Here is a 16,301-nt window from a genome sequence, read left to right as displayed (position 1 = left end):
TTTTAAAGGTTTCTTTACATTTCTGTATTGTAGCACTGTCACTGAAATCTCCAGTTGGACAGCACGAAGGGCTTGTGCTTATGAAGTCACTGAAGTCAAAGTTCACAGTGACTGTAATGGCACAGGAATGTGAGCTACTCTCTTCACATCAGTACTTTAGCAGTCATACATATTAAACAGAATCAGCAGTTAAGGTTCTTAGTTCTCTGACTGAAGTGACTAATTTCCTGCAAGCCTTCTCCTCCTTCTCCCCTCCAAACTTTCTGGCAATCGAGAACAGACTTACAGTCTGACTCACAACAAATACTGCCCCTGAGGGCAAAACTGGTGAGATACTTCAGCTGTTCCAGAAATCCCTTCTGCAATTGATTATTCAATCGAATTCTGCTCCACCGGTTTAGGCTGACCTACCAAGTACTGAGCTCCCTCACCTGCTGCTGGCTGTAAAGATTTCAGACTAACAACATCCTTAGTGGGGGCAACACCGGCTCTGGAATTAAGAGGCTCCGATCAAGAGCTTCCAGCTTGGCTTCACCTGAAGGCTGCTACAGAAACCAAACGGTAACACACCCAGACCTTTCTCATCCTCAGAAATGGTATTTTCTTGTCCAAACCATCACAATCTCCCAAAGACCATTTCTCACAGCAGTAATAGCTCGCTGCTATGATCCCACGCTTGTATGCCCTTCTAGGTGTGCAACCAATAGAGCTGCAAACGCAACTCCAATTCCACGCCCTTTTTGTCGACCAGCCTGTGAGAGCAGCTGGCAGTCACCCCTGCAGGTCAGTGATGAAGCCATTCCCTGTGCGTGCATCCACAAGTGCACGTGCACAAAACATGAACCGTAAGTCCCTTTGCCCTTGACCTTTGCTAAACAGCCGTGCCCAGAGAACAGCCCGCATTGCAGAGTTGCCATTTAACTATTTCTTAGTAGGGGCAGCCTGCCAGATGCACCTTCAGGCCCAAGACTGTCCTACGTATGGGTATTTGCCTGGCAGTACTCAGCTCAGACAGAACAACTGTTTGAAGGCAATCTAACCTCGCAGGAATTTAGCAAGTCCCCTGAGTGGCACGTGCCACTCACTCTGCAGTTCCCACCCTGGTGGCAAAAATGCAATTCCAGTCCAAGCACGATGGCTACACGCTCATATGTGCAGGGACAACTGCAGCATGTTACAAAGGGAGTTCAGCCTTGGGACATTCAGTATGGCCTGCCACAAGTTTAACAAGATGTCAAAGCTGCACACTGAAGATAACGTAACATGCAGCCTATTCTATATTTGGAAGTAAGCACAGGGAAGTGCTGCTGACTGCATGAGCTACACTGTGATTTTCACACCACTAAGCAAGACAGAGCGAAGTGTTACCTCCTCCTGGATTCTCCCCGAAGGCTCCCAGCCCGTGATCCTCTCTCCATGAGTGCCCCACCAAGCTCTGAATCGCAAGAGGCGACGACTTCTGCCAGCAAACCTATTGAGATTATTGCCTTTACCATTCATCCCTTTCACGGATCTGGTTAAGAATGCTATTCTAACGCAAAAGATTAAAACACACAAGCTCAGATCTCAGCCCTCCTTAAAAGTCAGCCTGAGAAGTAGTTTCTGAGAAGTCATGGGCTGTTTTTCACATCACTGACTCAGGAAAAAAAGGTCTTTTTTTCTGTCCTATTAATTCAGAACCTACGTTGTGACCCTATAGGCAGTTGGCTAGTCAAGTCCTCTCTAACGCTTCTTCAAACCAGGCACGTTTTCAGGCAGACCTCCTCCCAGTCCTACTCCCAGTGCAGTCCTAACTGAAATCATTACCACAATTGAAGACTTCACATTTAAGAATCACAGCCCAGAAGACAGCACTCGCAGGACAGCTCAGCATACCCAGACCTCTACCTAGTTGTTCTCCTGTGCCTGCATTGCCACCTTTAGGGACACGAGCACTGCCTGTTTCTAGCCCTGGAAGCTGTGACCCCACCATCAGCCAATTCAGCTCACTGGGCTGACAAAAGAGCCAGCAGTAAGAGCACTAGGGCAATGGCAGGAATGAGGGCTGGGAGCTGCTCCCCTCAGCAGAAGCAACGTGTTGAACTGACAAGTAATTTTCTGAAGTGTTAATCAATCGTTTTTTCTTCCTACTGAGAGACAAATAGGAAACTCCTTGATCTAATGAGAATTTTCTCTATTTCCAGATGCATTGCATGTTCAAATGCTAGACAACTCATTTTGTTAAGTAACAGTATTTGGCTTGGATAAGAAACAGACTTCCTAAACAGAACAATTAATAGCAAACAAAATGAATGAAAAAAGAAAAGCAATTAACTTCAATATACCGAGATAACAGGAACTCTGACTGGAGTTTCTTCACTGTGCTGTACTTTTTTAACTCTCTTCATGCGTTACTTTTCCAGCCTTCTCCACCCTAACCATTTATGCTGCACCTTTATCTTCTTTGAACTAAACCATGTCTTTATTCAGTCTCGCGTATTTATCTGAACTTGAAAATCAGAAATAGCCTTATCGTATATGAAAAGTGGCTATGCTCTGCTCAACTTCGCAGCCTTTGCTTTTTGTTGTTTTCTTACGACCGCTTCATTTTCTCCTGGGGGACACGCTGACGTGAACGCCACATTAACTGCCAGCTCCATGAGAAGAACATTTCAATCAACCATTACACACCGAGAATCAGACCTTCAAGTGCCATGGCCAGCCGCTGTTTCATGCCCTTCCAGTAACCCTACAGCACGGTTATCGCTGACACTTCTTATCTTATCGCCATTTCAAACACTGTCTGCTATTGTCGGACAACGAGTCAGACCTGAACAATGATGCTAAATGAAGACTTCCTCCCATGGCAGTCTTGAACTCCTAATGAAACTGATCACTCCCTCGTGAGATAATGAACCACGGTGGGATTTCACAGGCTTTAAAAACAAAGTCAAAAGAAAGTCACGGGGAAGCAAGCTCCCAGCAAATTACTGACGGATTACTGCACACAGACATTCTGGGTGACAGCACCAGCGATACGTAAACGCATGTATGTACACCCGTATAGAAACAAACACACGTTGTGTTTTTCATTCCTTCCTGACTTATTAATAACAGAAAGTAAGCACAGTTGCCTTTTCCTCTGGTACACCTGCTGAGGGAAAAAGAAATTAAAATTAAAGGAGGTACTTTCTTTGGCTCCTAGATTTTAAGAAGCAGCTGAAGTGGCCGGGAATCTTCTGAAGTAAAGAACTTGGTCTTTGATAGTTTTGCTAAAAATTAGATAACTTTGCATTAGAAGGTGATGTCAGTCAGAAAAAATTATTTCTGTAATGTTTTACCACAGTAAAAAGTCCGGTACACGCGAAACAAAGAACTAAAACCCTAAGCTCTGGAAGGAGCAAGACTTTGGCTTCCAGTTTTCCTCCATCCAGTGCTTGCTGTCACAGTATAAGCTTTGTTACCAGCACAATCTGTCCTCAATTAGGTGGCTTTGTTAACATCATTGACATTAGAACTACAGGACCAGACTTCACAAAAACAGTTCTGGCTTCTCTTCAGACTAAGGGCTCTGTTGTCCAGGGGAGCCACAGGTAGGAGCTCCTAATGAGGATTAAAGGCTTTCAAGGAGAAAAAGAACATCCATCCACAGCTCCAGATTACAAATACCATCTTGCCCAAAGCTTCAGCTCAGCGTTAGGTGGGACAATGTTGGCTGTACTCACACAGCACCCCCAGGGAAACACCCCCGGCTCCAAGAGGGCATTTCCTTTCAACCCTGTGCCCCTGTTCACGTGCCCACTTCTAAGTCAGGCTGCTGACCCGCTCAGGGGTTCAACATGATGAGTGAAGGAAGCACTGAACCCACTACGGCTGCAAAGAGGACACGTGCAAACGCTTTCCTAGCTTGGCTCCATCACTGTAGCTAGCGTTATGTGGCACTGGTCTTGTTTGTGCTTGTATTAAACTTCGGTACTTAAGCTAAACAAAAAAGGCAGAAGTGTGATTTAAAAAAAAAGAAGTGTTCCACCCTTTTTAGAAACGTAGCTCAGTTAAGAGAGTATTCTGCAATATCTTACTGCTTCTGCAAAGATAATGAAGACTTAAACTGCAGTCTCAACCCCCCACTGAAGCTAGCGACAAAACTTCCCTGCGCAGAAGTTGCATCTGGCTATTTTGAAATGTTTCCCCAGCAATGATAACAAACTGGCCTTTCGAATGCACACAGCGGAGCACTCAGCGTTGTGAATGGGCACGTTAATGAAGTTCGACCTGCTATCATTTTATTTTCATAAATATTTAGGTCAAGTGCTGCAGCGCAGCATCACGGGAAGCTCCTTCTAGACTCACTCCGAGTCAGGAGCATTCACTTCCTTCCAAGTGCAGAGAGCAGGATGAGAAAGCAGGTAAGGCTGTCGATAGAGAGCTGTCTGTATGCTAACCCTTGGTAAAAATACAAGCACTGTAGAACCTTAATGCCCTTTCCAGACACCGTGTCACTACTAAAAGCTAACCTAAGAGGAGATTTTAAGTCAAATAACGTATTAGCCAAAATAACAGCAATAAATAGCAAAACTGCAAGGCTTAGCATAAAAAAGAAACGCACTAATGGAGCATAGTGCAGCTTGTTCATACTATGTGCAGTCTAGAATCATGCATAATGTAACAGTGCGACTGCTAACAGCAGGCTCACAGAAGATAATTTACACTTGTTTTTTATGGACACGAGGAACCGATCTTTGAAGTTGTCCCTAATGAGATTCTGCTTGGCCCTAACAGCATCCTGAGAGAATGTGCTGGTTTTCTCCCCTGCATCCGGTGCATATTTATAATGCAGAGTACAGCCCTATTTAAATAGCACACGTGGATCGGTGTCCCCCCATCCCACCTCAAATTAAGATTCTCACTGTGAGGGAAATACCTACTAATGTGTCTCACTTCAGCTCCAAGTCTTCTGGTGATTACAGGTCATCTTTGCTAATTACCAAAAGATACGTGGGGGTTAATGTTTGCTTCGTACAGTTTAACTCCTAACTTGCTTAAACTGCCAGGTCACTGTGTTATTACAAAAACACAGGCAGCAGCATTAGGAACACAAATAGAAAACCTTTTTTTAGGTGTGCCATACGCAGTCACTGGTTTAATACTGCACCCACCTGTTTTTAAACATCCTTTCATTAATGAGAGCTGCAAGAGCTACTGAACCAACATCACTAAAACCTCCGCTTGCAACTAGTGCAGTATCCACGATTACTTCTATACCTAGGAGATGTGGTATGACTGCTGCAAGATAGCAATGGGTGAAATACATCACGTTCCCAAAGAGGACAAGAACAGACCTTAACATGCTCAAAAAACACGCGCAGTCATACCTGATGTCACGTGTAGTAACAACCTTTCTAAAGCATTGGACCAAAATGACTGCAGAAGTGAGATCAGCCTTTAGAAACGCCTGTTTAAGTGCTGCCTAATGCAACTCCTGGGCATGGCAGCTCCAAGCAGACACCCGCTGCAGCTAATATATAACATACTTCAGTTATGCCATTGGTGAGTCAACGTTGAACTCCCATTCTCTGCCCTTTGCTGCTTGGAAAACAGAGGGGAAAATCCATACATCCTTTGAAAGCACTTGTCAGCACTGCTCACGCACTACAAATACACAGGATACTGTAAGATCAGGTGACTCACAGGACAGATATTGCAGGATACCCGATTTTCATTTCGAGCTTATTGGCTCATCCGACCCTAAGCAATGAGAATATCTCCCATCTGACAGTCAGAGGACTCTGCTTTAGCTCCTATAAAGATGTTCACATAACAAAGCCCACGACTGTAACAGGTGCTCTCTGAAGCAGCTGCACATCAGGTCCCCACAGGTACAGGACAGTCATTTGTGGGGAAACTTATGAGGGAAGTTTGAAAGTAACTACAATAGCTCTGTGTGCCTATGTGGAGAAAGAGTAAGTGTAACTACAAATCTCAAAAGAGACTGATACTGACGTTGTAGCAATAATGTGTCATACGTTATTTCCAGACTGCATGCAAGAACAAGTTTGCCATTAAGCACATACGCAGATGGTAAAACCCTAACAAATGAGATGGAGCTGCAGGTGCAAGGTGTGCCAGGAAGTACACTTCAGGCCAACATCTTACCTCTGGTTATTTCTGGGTATTAGGGCTCAGTTCTCCACTTCTCATTTTCCATTTATTCTGCCCCCTGCTTCCCACCACTGCATTACTCACCTCCAGTACATTCTTCTCGCACTTTATTGGACAAGTGTCGGGTCCCTAAAGAAACTGAATTGTCTCTTTTGGAGTAGATATTCAGAAAACTGTCATTTCTTATATCAAATCTTCGACAGACCTTCATTTCATCTGAACTAATCAATCAAAAATACTACTAACCAACTCAGTGTTTCAATTTACAGCTTTTAGCTCTACAGTGATTGGAATGATTCACAAAAGGTCCTCCCCGTTCTGCAGAATGATGCTTTGAAAGCATTTGAAGAGAACTATTCACTCAAAATAATGATTCATGCATATCACAGTATTAACTGATGGCATGAACAGATGACCAAGAAAGCCAGGCGATCCAAAGTTAACTTTCAATTTAAATTCATACCCTTCTTGCCTATCTTGACTGAACGCATAGATAAAAAAAAGAATGAAAAAAGAAAATCCTCCTAAACAAAGATCATTTAATTTCCTTGAAAGCTATGTCAGGATTTCCTCTCTTCTCTGGTTCACAGAAAACAAAGGCCCTACTTTCTTTACACACAGTTTAAAAACACCCCGCTTTCTCGAAGGTGTAACATTTATGCTGACGGATAACTAACAACAAATGATGAAAACCTCAAGAGCTAAAGGTCTTCATTTTGCTACTAGGATGAACCAGATTCCAAGACAAATAGGATGTGTGATCCTTCCATGAACGCTGGCACTCCCACTCAGCTGGGATGCAAAGCAGCCTAGCACTACACCACGTCAAAGGGCACAGTGCAAAAACAAGAGCAAAAAAACCACACCAACAAAAAACCATATACGACCCCTAGAGGATCATCATTATCAGGGTGTCTGAAACTTGTATTGCAGGATTTGATCCGTGCAGCCTCATTATACCGAGTATACTGTTCATTAAACTGAACAACAGTTCTAGCAGAGAAGCCATATAAGAAATTTCCACAAACAATTAAAAAGCCATCGAAAAGATCCAAAAATGTAATGTGAGCCATAATTCCCCCTCAGCAACCCAGAGCGTGTGTCCCAAGTGGAAATACATTTAGTTCCAAGGTATAGAGTAAAACGAATTAGTTCTGTTCTGCTATCATTATAAACACGCCTCTCTTCCAGAACTGCAAGCATTATTGTTTAGCAAACAAAAGATGATGGGAATTCAAACACGTCAAGAGAAACACAATCAAAATGAAAAATACTGATTTCAACAACTTTCAAGTAATTCCAAAGGTAATTCTTGAATTCTTTATAAAACGTTAATAGGCTTGTACTTATTTGCTTTAATTTATTCTCTCCTTAACATCAGGAAGGAAAAGCAAATGCCTGGCTGACTTGAAGTTTACAAAACCAGCAAATCAAAGACAAAATTCCCTTTTTCTTTAATATCATTTAATTATCACAATCTTGTGTGTACACTGTTAACAGTCAGAGGAAAGAAATTCCATAAAGTATCATAGCTTAAAACTGAAGAAGCCACTTAATTTGGTAACTCCTAGAAACCAGCCCTGTCCCACTGGAAGCAGTAAGTGGCACTAATCACTGCATTTACAAAGAGCATAGGACAGTGCTCCAATTTCTTCAATGTGCCATCCCACATGAAATTACAATTCTGAACAATTCTCATTTTCCTGAAAACTACTGCTTCACCATTCGCGGGAGAGAGAAAGAACCCTTTGGTAATTCTAACCAAAAGCAAATGTGCTTTAAGAAACAAAGAAGCTTAGAGTAATTAAAAAGTAATGACTTTTTCCTTTGTGCTCTCTATATAAAGTGAGCATGAGGGAAGATATACTGGGCTAGCACCTTTTCCTTTCCATAAACTGATACAATAGCTAAACACTGAGGAGTAATGTGCTGACCCCGACGCTCCCAGACACTACACTCAATTCCTTATACCAGAGAAATTGTAAACGTGGTAAATAGCCAGTCTCCTGGCTTACAGATATATCAGATCAAGTCCCTCTATCATACTCCTTCCCTCCCCCAGCCTCTCTCCATCTGCTCCCTCCTGGGAAGGCAGTGCTAGCTTAATGGCCGTGTGCTTTTACCTCTAATGTGCTGATAGAAGTTAATGCCCGGTGCAGTAAGTGGGGACTCTGCTGTGAGGAAGCCTCCAGTCCTGAATTTGCCTGGTCAACATCTGCTGGAATCTTTCTAGGCCTATGTCAAGCAGCGTGCAAGGAATAGAGGGTCTTGGAATATGAAATCCAATATCTGGGATCAAAATGCTTCTTACAATATACCACAGCACAATAATTAAGCAATCTTTAGGTGAAAGCAGGAGAGTGTTGCGATTTTCCTGCTTGTCTCTCCACTGAGCATAATGATGTGTATCTAGACAATATGCCTAGTCTAAAAACCAGGGGCAAACACTCCTCTGACAGCAGAGAGCACGGCAGGTGAGCTATCTGTTGGTTCTGTGATCTACATAGAAGAGATGGGCCATGCTTTTATTATTTCTTCAATTAAGTAATTGAACAGCTCACTGTAAGAGATGCAGATTTAAAGAAATCTCCCTGCACCCACGAACTTCTGCTATACTTAAGCATGCCTATTTCCTCAAGCTACACCCAAATGTTTTACCGAGTTTTTAAGCAAAACTCATCAAGTGCTCCTTTGGGAAGGAGACGTGCTTGTCCCTCATCTTTTCTGAAGATAACTCATGCAAGGCAACTGACTGTACAACTAGAGACAACTACAGAGGAAGCTCAACATCAGAAATGGAAACTCCAATGTATCTGTGCAACGTTTAGAACAAAACTGAGGTTCACCATTAACCTTTGAAAACAGTTCTACATCATACAGAAGCAAGCAAGCCGCACGTGGTCATTTGACATACAACACAGACCTCTAAATCCACACAGTTTACAGGGCTTTCCTTTCTCTTATTTACCTAACACGACAGTCAAACAAGGGTTTGCAAATAAGATGTGTTACAGGTAGGCACACACAGTCTTTGGGCTTGCAGTCGCCCTGCATCACAAGGAACAAGCTCTCATCCCCTATGGCAGGCAGGCAGGCCTGTCCTTGTTCTGCCACTAGCAAAAAAACTTGAGCCTGAAAAAAAGGATGGGTTTCCCATGCCTGCAAGATCTGTTAAGTACCAACTCCCCGTCTGGAAATCAATTATATTCTAGAAGTTGTTTTGCAGACCAGATCACACCTTCACCTTCCAAGAGATGAAGAAAATCTGGAATCTGCTGCCTCCACGGCAACATCCCTACTGTCCTCATGTGAAATAAAGAAGTGGTGTGTTCTCAGTGACTGATCGTAACGACACAACTTCGCCCAACAGGCTGTGTTCTTCCATTCTGACCACTAGGGCTAATTGGACAAGGCCACACGTGATACCTGGGGTCTGACCAACGCACTGATGGGTCTGTGAGAGGTGATAGTCAGCCTGTTCCCACCAGCACGGCTCTATCACCAAATTAAACCAGCTGTGGCTTCCATCTGAGGACAGTGTAAGAGGAAAATAGAGTAATCAACAGAGAGATGGTGACAAAACATTATTTTAAACCTGTCCCACGTTTGTTATAATAATATTGGCACTTTTAGAGCATCAGTCTTTGAGGGACGCCTAAATATTTTTAAAGCAAGGCTGGCATTGTTCCTTTTAACAGTGACAAAAAGAAAGGTCAGAAACTTAATCAATTCTTCAAGAGAGATTAGCACAATATGACTACACTGTATAAACACAATATAAGGGGACTAAATTTGAGCTTTAATTACAGGGCTGCAATCTCTGAGCCATATATCACCACTGTACATACGTTTCACTTCCAGCATGCTCCACTCAAGCATCTCAGAAGGCTTTAGATATAATTAAAGTGCACCCTCATTAAAAAAAGCTCTCATTTTACATTTGAAATCTAAACTGAAAACATATTTTATGCTTAGATTTTGCAAAGTACACAATTTAAAAGCATTAAGATAAATAGAAACCTTCCATTATTTAGACCCACAGAGACACACGCACATGCCCCAGTAAAATATTTTCTTAATGACAATTGCAGCTCAGCTTCCATTGTTCTATTGCACAAGAATGAGAGAAAGCAATCTGTTAGTGGCTCTCTTCTTGAGGGGAGACTCTCGAGCTGTAGGATTCTCACCTACAGCTGTCCTCCCCTCCTTTCTGCTGGAATCCCCCCTCCCATGGGCAGCTCTCAGCTGCTCTGGAGGCAGCTGCTGAATGGCTGCTGCTGGCTGCTTAGTGCGGGTAGAAAAACAGGTTTGTTTTGTTTAACTGGCGGCATGGTGGAACTGCTGCATTTCAGCAGCCATCCTTGCCACCGAGGGAGCGGAGGGATGGGAGTTCAGACTGCAAAAGGTGAGCAGAGGCCTTCAGTAAACATCACCTGAGATAGAAGGAAGGCTCAAGTTTTAACTGCTGCTGTTCAATGCGCTTCGATGTAATTCACTTGGTTTGGGTTGTACTGGTCGTTGTTTTTTATATTATTTCTGTAGTGGAGGAGCGAAAGCAACTAAGATGCTCACGAGCTCCGTCTGCTCTTCTAAGAAATGTTGTTTAATTGACAGAGCAACACCTGGCACCAAAGCTGTGATTGTTCAGCACATCAGTACCACCTGAAATGCCACAGCTAGCCTGCTTACTCCAAATCTCTGTATTCCCCCAACCAAAATCCCTCAATGTACGAACACCTCTATTCTCTAAATGTCAAGTGAGTCCGTATTCTACCACTGCCAATCTTTCTCCTCCTCCCTAAATATCATACACCTTATATGAAGCTCAAGTACAGAATGTTACAAATCAAACGCATGAATTTCCCACTAATCTCACCCATTATGTGCAGGAAGGCTTCCCTGAAAGAAAAAATATACCAGACACTTTGTCAAGGTTAGAAGCCTAACAAGATCTTTGGGTCTCAACGATTCAAGGGTTTATGAGAGTTAAGTGTTTTTTCTTCTGAGTATACAACTGCATTTTTATATTACCACTATTAATATATATTCACTTTTACTCACACTCACACACATACATGTATAGTTGAATGAAGTACATAAAGTTCTACTTAGATAAAACTCAATGTTTATACTCTATTTTAAAAAAGAATATTCACATGGGGAATTACTCTAGTACAGAAAAGGCAGTAAAATTATATAGTTGCAGGTCATTCATTGTATCTCCAGGTGTGCATAAGCTCATTTAGAAGATTTTCTCTTGCACTGAAACCTCTTCTCCTTCTTACTTCACTAGCACTGCAGTTAAAACACACCAGAGTTCTGCTGTGTACCCCCAGCATGCTAAAAGCCAGCTACCAAGCCATTTTGGTGAGGGCTAAGGAAAGCTGATGAGCAAAATTATCACTCCTCTACTAGATGGATCACGGGCTGCCAGCTCCTCTCCACGTGCTGATGCTGCCCCAGGGCTGCATCCTATGGCTGCTCACTCGTATTGCTGGCACCACTGGCTGTGGCCTCGCGCAGAACACATCAAGGGTCTCAACAAACCTACACACCTTTTGTTTTCTTTCTAAACCTCATTACTAGAAAGAGCACCTCCCTGCTTTTCAAAGCCTCCCAGTCCTCAGATCAGTCTCATACTCATGTCCCCTCAACTGACAGTGCTGCAGAACAGAGGGGGCAGCCCTACAAAGAAGCAACTGCCTCTGGAAATCATAATTCCGAACAAAAAATGGGAAAGTGCTACAATTTGCAGAAGAATTATCATCATTGAGAAGCAAATATATGCACATCATTATTATTATTTTGCAGCTGTCCTTTAAAACAGGGAACTGAGGTGGTGCAGTCCATTAAAAGTAAGCGAAGATAAATATTCTATGTACAAAACATTCAAATGCAAACATTCAATAACATCTTCAGAAAACGGGTGAGACCTATGGGTTTCACTGCCTCAAGACGTCCAGTAACTCAACACTCCATCTCTTTATCCAAAATAATCTTACAGTGAAAACTGTCCACCCGCTCAAACATTAATTAGTGGAGAAATAAAACAAAGATTGAACAAAGCCATGGAATTCATACCACACAAACACCTGAGTAACTGGCAAAACTGCTATCAGTCAGCCTAAGCGAAAGGAGTCTTGATGCACTGTTCTTTACCTGATGGAACACTCAAATGGGTAAGCACTAGGAAGTGCTGGAGTAACAACATATATAGAGACAATCAACGAGAACTGCATCCATGATGATTAAAGTACGTAACACTACTATGTGAAAGGCACAAAATAAAAGCAGGGGAAAAAAAAATAAAGCCTCGGGGAGCAGGAAGTCCAATTCCAGTACTTCTTTAAACATCATCTTTGTACTGGTGAAATTCCAAAGGCTCTTAATTTACTCCACGTGAGGTGAGAATCTGGCCCGATGAATACCACAAAGAAATGTGCCAAGAATCCAGTTCTCAACTTTACACGTGAAGATGCATATGCATAAAGAAATAACTAATTTACAAATTAGTTCCTCTGGGGAAGAGCAACGTCCTGAAACTGCATCCAGCCACTGACTGATGGTATGCAGCAGGGCCCTGGAGCAACAGATTGTCCAGCTACTGACACACGTCATAACGCTCAGTTTCTGTGGTGCTTTGCCAATTACTCAACAGCCCACAGTTTTTTAACATGAACTTTTCACTAAAAAAAAACAAAAAAAAGAAAACCTCCTCAAACACCATCTTTAAATAAAAATGCATGCAGATAGCAAAACAGAAAAGCAGAACTGCAAAACCTCATCTAACAACCCTGACAGCTGCAGCGATGTGGCTCTATCAAAGACAACAGCATACAAATTAATCGCTGTTTCCTTGTTAATGTTGCTTTTCAGGACTTCTTGCATGAAGACACTGTTTCAGAAATGTGCACAGTGCTTCCATTAGCAAACACCGGGTTGGCGAATAAGGAAATAAGGCCTCCTTCTGAAGTTACAATATGTTCTAATTCCCTTCCCCTCCCATCCAAGAAACTACCCACACACAGCCTTTGTCATATCTCCACTTCTCGCCCTGCTCTGCCCACAACTCCTGGCACTTAGTAGGATCCTATCACTTTTCTCTCATCCTCATTTCCAAAACCCATCACTTGCTATCAACTACAGCCCCAACTCATCCCTTGTGCTGCAACGTTGGATCTGCGTTCTGTTGTAACTCTCTCAGACTCATCTCCTCCCAATTTTTTTTTATTTCTGATCTCCCTTTTCATATGACATACCCATAGATGAATTGAAGAACGCTGTGGTCTTTCAGCTGTTTGTTTTTCAAGCGTTATCACTGCGTTGTAGTCTATTGCGCCAGTATTTTTGTCAACTTTATGATGCCTCCAAAGAAGTGAAATACCTTCGGATATCTGTCAGTCAGTACCGTTTAAGAGATACTTACAACACAAGTTATCAGGGGAGTACAATTATTTGCGCATTTGAAACAAAGGATGAATAATTCTCAGTAAGAAAAGAGTAATTCTTAAGACACTGAACACTACGCGCCATCGGTCCTAAAATCAGCTCCCATTCAAACCAGCCGTGGGTAAGAAAGGGCTCTTTAAAACTGCTTTCCAAATCTCCATTGTTTGTTCTGAGTTCATGCTCAGTGTCAGTCAGAAGCGCGGTCTGGAGCGCAAAACTTGCAACAGAAATTTGCTGACAAAAAGATCTGAACAGCGAATACGAGATGGCAACACAGGCTAAAGCAGAGTTCCCGCATCGCTGCAGAAATAAACCGAAAGGAATTGACAAAAACGTCATCGGTCGCAAACACGGCAGCCACTCCAGCATCCTTCCTCGGGAAAGTTGCTTTACAGAAGACGGTAACCACACGAAATCCTATTAGAAGGTGCTGAACTCTCGCATTGTCTCTCTTCCGGTAGGCTTCTACATAACAAAATGCAACGAAGCAGCCTACAACTTTTTCACTCTTATTATGCAAAATCCTTATCAGATTCAATAGCATGACATCACTCCAAATCCTGACTCACAATGGCAGAGAGCAGGTCAAGAGATGTCCTCTTTGTTTTAGTTTCAAGTGCTTTTCAGTCTATTAGCGTTGAAAGAAAAATAACCTTAACAGAGCTAACCGATAAAGATCAGACCCGCCTGAACAATGGGAAGGAAATTGAGAGTTAAGGCGACGCTGGGCTGAGAACGCAGCCCCGGTGCCGAGCTTCGGCCGGCTGCGGTCAGGCCGTGCCCGCTGCTCCACGCAGCGCTCGGACTCGTCGCGGCACCGCTTTGCGCTCACGTCGCGGCGTGCGGCAGCCGATCCCCACAACCGCGAGGACAAAGGATGCGGTGACCGGGGGGAGGGGGACAATTAGTCCCAATTAGACCTATTTCGCAAGGAGCGGGAGGGCCGGGGGAAGGGAGCTTCGATTTTAAAGGCACGGGTGGCTCGGGCAGGTAGCAGGGCGAGCGGCACCGAGCCCGGGCTGCGGGGACGGACGGACGGACAGACAGACATCGGTAATACTTACATGTGCACGTGCGGAGGCTGGAACCTGCTCTGGTTAATGTTGTAGTGCGTGAAGGCCTGCGTCGGGTTGGAGCTGTACTCATCCACCGTTATGGTAACTTTGCCTTGTGAAGGAATTCCATGAGCCATCCTTCCTCCTTATGGACATGAGCAACTCACAGCTTCCCAAGGCCGAGAGCAGGGCAGGGCATCGTGTTCCTGGCAGCTCCCCAGGCCGAGCAGCTCCTCGCCAGCAGCCCCGAGCTGTGAGGAAACAGCACATGCTCAGCTGAGGGGAGATGGAGGCACGCACGGACACATCGCTCCCTCCTCTCCACGTTTCTCCGTCCCTGTCGCTGCCGTACCCCCTCGCCAAGGCTGCACGCGTTGCTGTTCACAGCTGTGCTCACCACATTGACACCGTCATCGCTCCGTGGGCTGGAAGGACGGATGCTTACGAACGGGTTTTATTTTCCGGAGAACAAACCGTGTGGAAAGCCCCCGTTAAGCACTCCATACTTAAAATTCTTTGTTTTGAGTGACGCCTAAGTGAAAATTAACAAGCAGACTACTTTCCTGAAGGACAAGAATTGTCCCAAGGCCCCACTGTGGCTTCACAGAATGAGCGATAGCTGAGGGACTGTAGGAAGCAGACACAAGGCAGAGAGTCCTACAGTCACAAAGCAAGAAACGCACACAAATAGCTTTGAAACGATGTATGCATCTGCCTGGAAGAAGGCTAGCATCTAGACAACCCTAACAAAACATCCACATTACGGTCCAGTAGCACTGAAACTGGTTTGGATTCATCAGCAAGCAGTAATGATTTATCGGACAGATTTAAGTGCAATTTCATGCATAAATATTTCTGCCTAAGATGAAAGAAATGTTTTTCCTCACTATGCGCGTCCTTATCTTTCACATCTTCAAAGTGCTCTTAGATACGTTGTAGCACGAGGGCTGGAAGCGTTCTGTGACACAAGAATGAGGAGAAAGCCAGAAATTTCCCAAATCCTATCTCTGCTGAGTTTCCCCTCTGCCCCCACAAGGATCAGAGCCTCAGTTTCCTGGACCAAAAAGCTCAGGACGCCCCAGCTGCCCGCCTGCCTTCAGAAGGACTTGGGGAAAACTGCTCGGCGGATTTCTGCAGAATACTTTCACGACGAGCAACTCTCCCAAAGCACTGTTGGAGAGCTTAGCTGGGGCATGCTACCAGAGCTGCAGCACTTCAATGAAATGCTGATACCCCCTAGCAGCTGACTTACTCTTCAGTTTCTGCACACACACACCGGTGTGCAATTTACAAAACCAGAAAGAGATAAGAAAGAGGAGAGCTTTGACGCCCGAGCATCAAACTGAGCAGTGTTTTTTCCAGTGTGATATTCCTGACTTCTCTTAGCTTCCAGGCCAAAATGTGTTTGCCACGTGTAACGTTTGGAATCTTTGATTTGTATTCAAAATATATTTTGAGTACAAAGACTAATTTCCAGTTTGGCATGAAGTACGACAAAACTGCCCTGCAAATGGCAGATGGCCTGCTATAGGCCATTTATTTTATTATTTTACAACCTCAGGCCTATGTAGGCTTCCATATGTTAGCTGGGTTAAGACATTCGGCAACCTCCATTCCAGTAATTGGGTTCTATTCCTCATCTCCTTCATTGCTTAGAGA

General features: G+C 43.8%; 1 protein-coding gene across 1 annotated transcript in view; it reads right to left on the bottom strand.

Moving 5' to 3' along the window:
- The window catches only part of MPPED2 (metallophosphoesterase domain containing 2), a 124,015-nt gene that overhangs the window by 72,942 nt on the left and 34,772 nt on the right, over positions 1–16,301 (bottom strand). Inside the window, exon 4 of the mRNA XM_003206082.4 lies at positions 14,652–14,893. Within this exon, the coding sequence (XP_003206130.1) occupies positions 14,652–14,779 (128 nt within the window). The 5' untranslated portion in view covers positions 14,780–14,893. The remainder of the gene's footprint in view (positions 1–14,651; positions 14,894–16,301) is intronic.

The sequence above is a fragment of the Meleagris gallopavo genome, chromosome 5, assembly GCF_000146605.3.
Source record: "Meleagris gallopavo isolate NT-WF06-2002-E0010 breed Aviagen turkey brand Nicholas breeding stock chromosome 5, Turkey_5.1, whole genome shotgun sequence".
In the NCBI taxonomy this organism is placed as follows: domain Eukaryota; kingdom Metazoa; phylum Chordata; class Aves; order Galliformes; family Phasianidae; genus Meleagris; species Meleagris gallopavo.
This window is presented reverse-complemented; position numbering and strand designations above follow the sequence as displayed.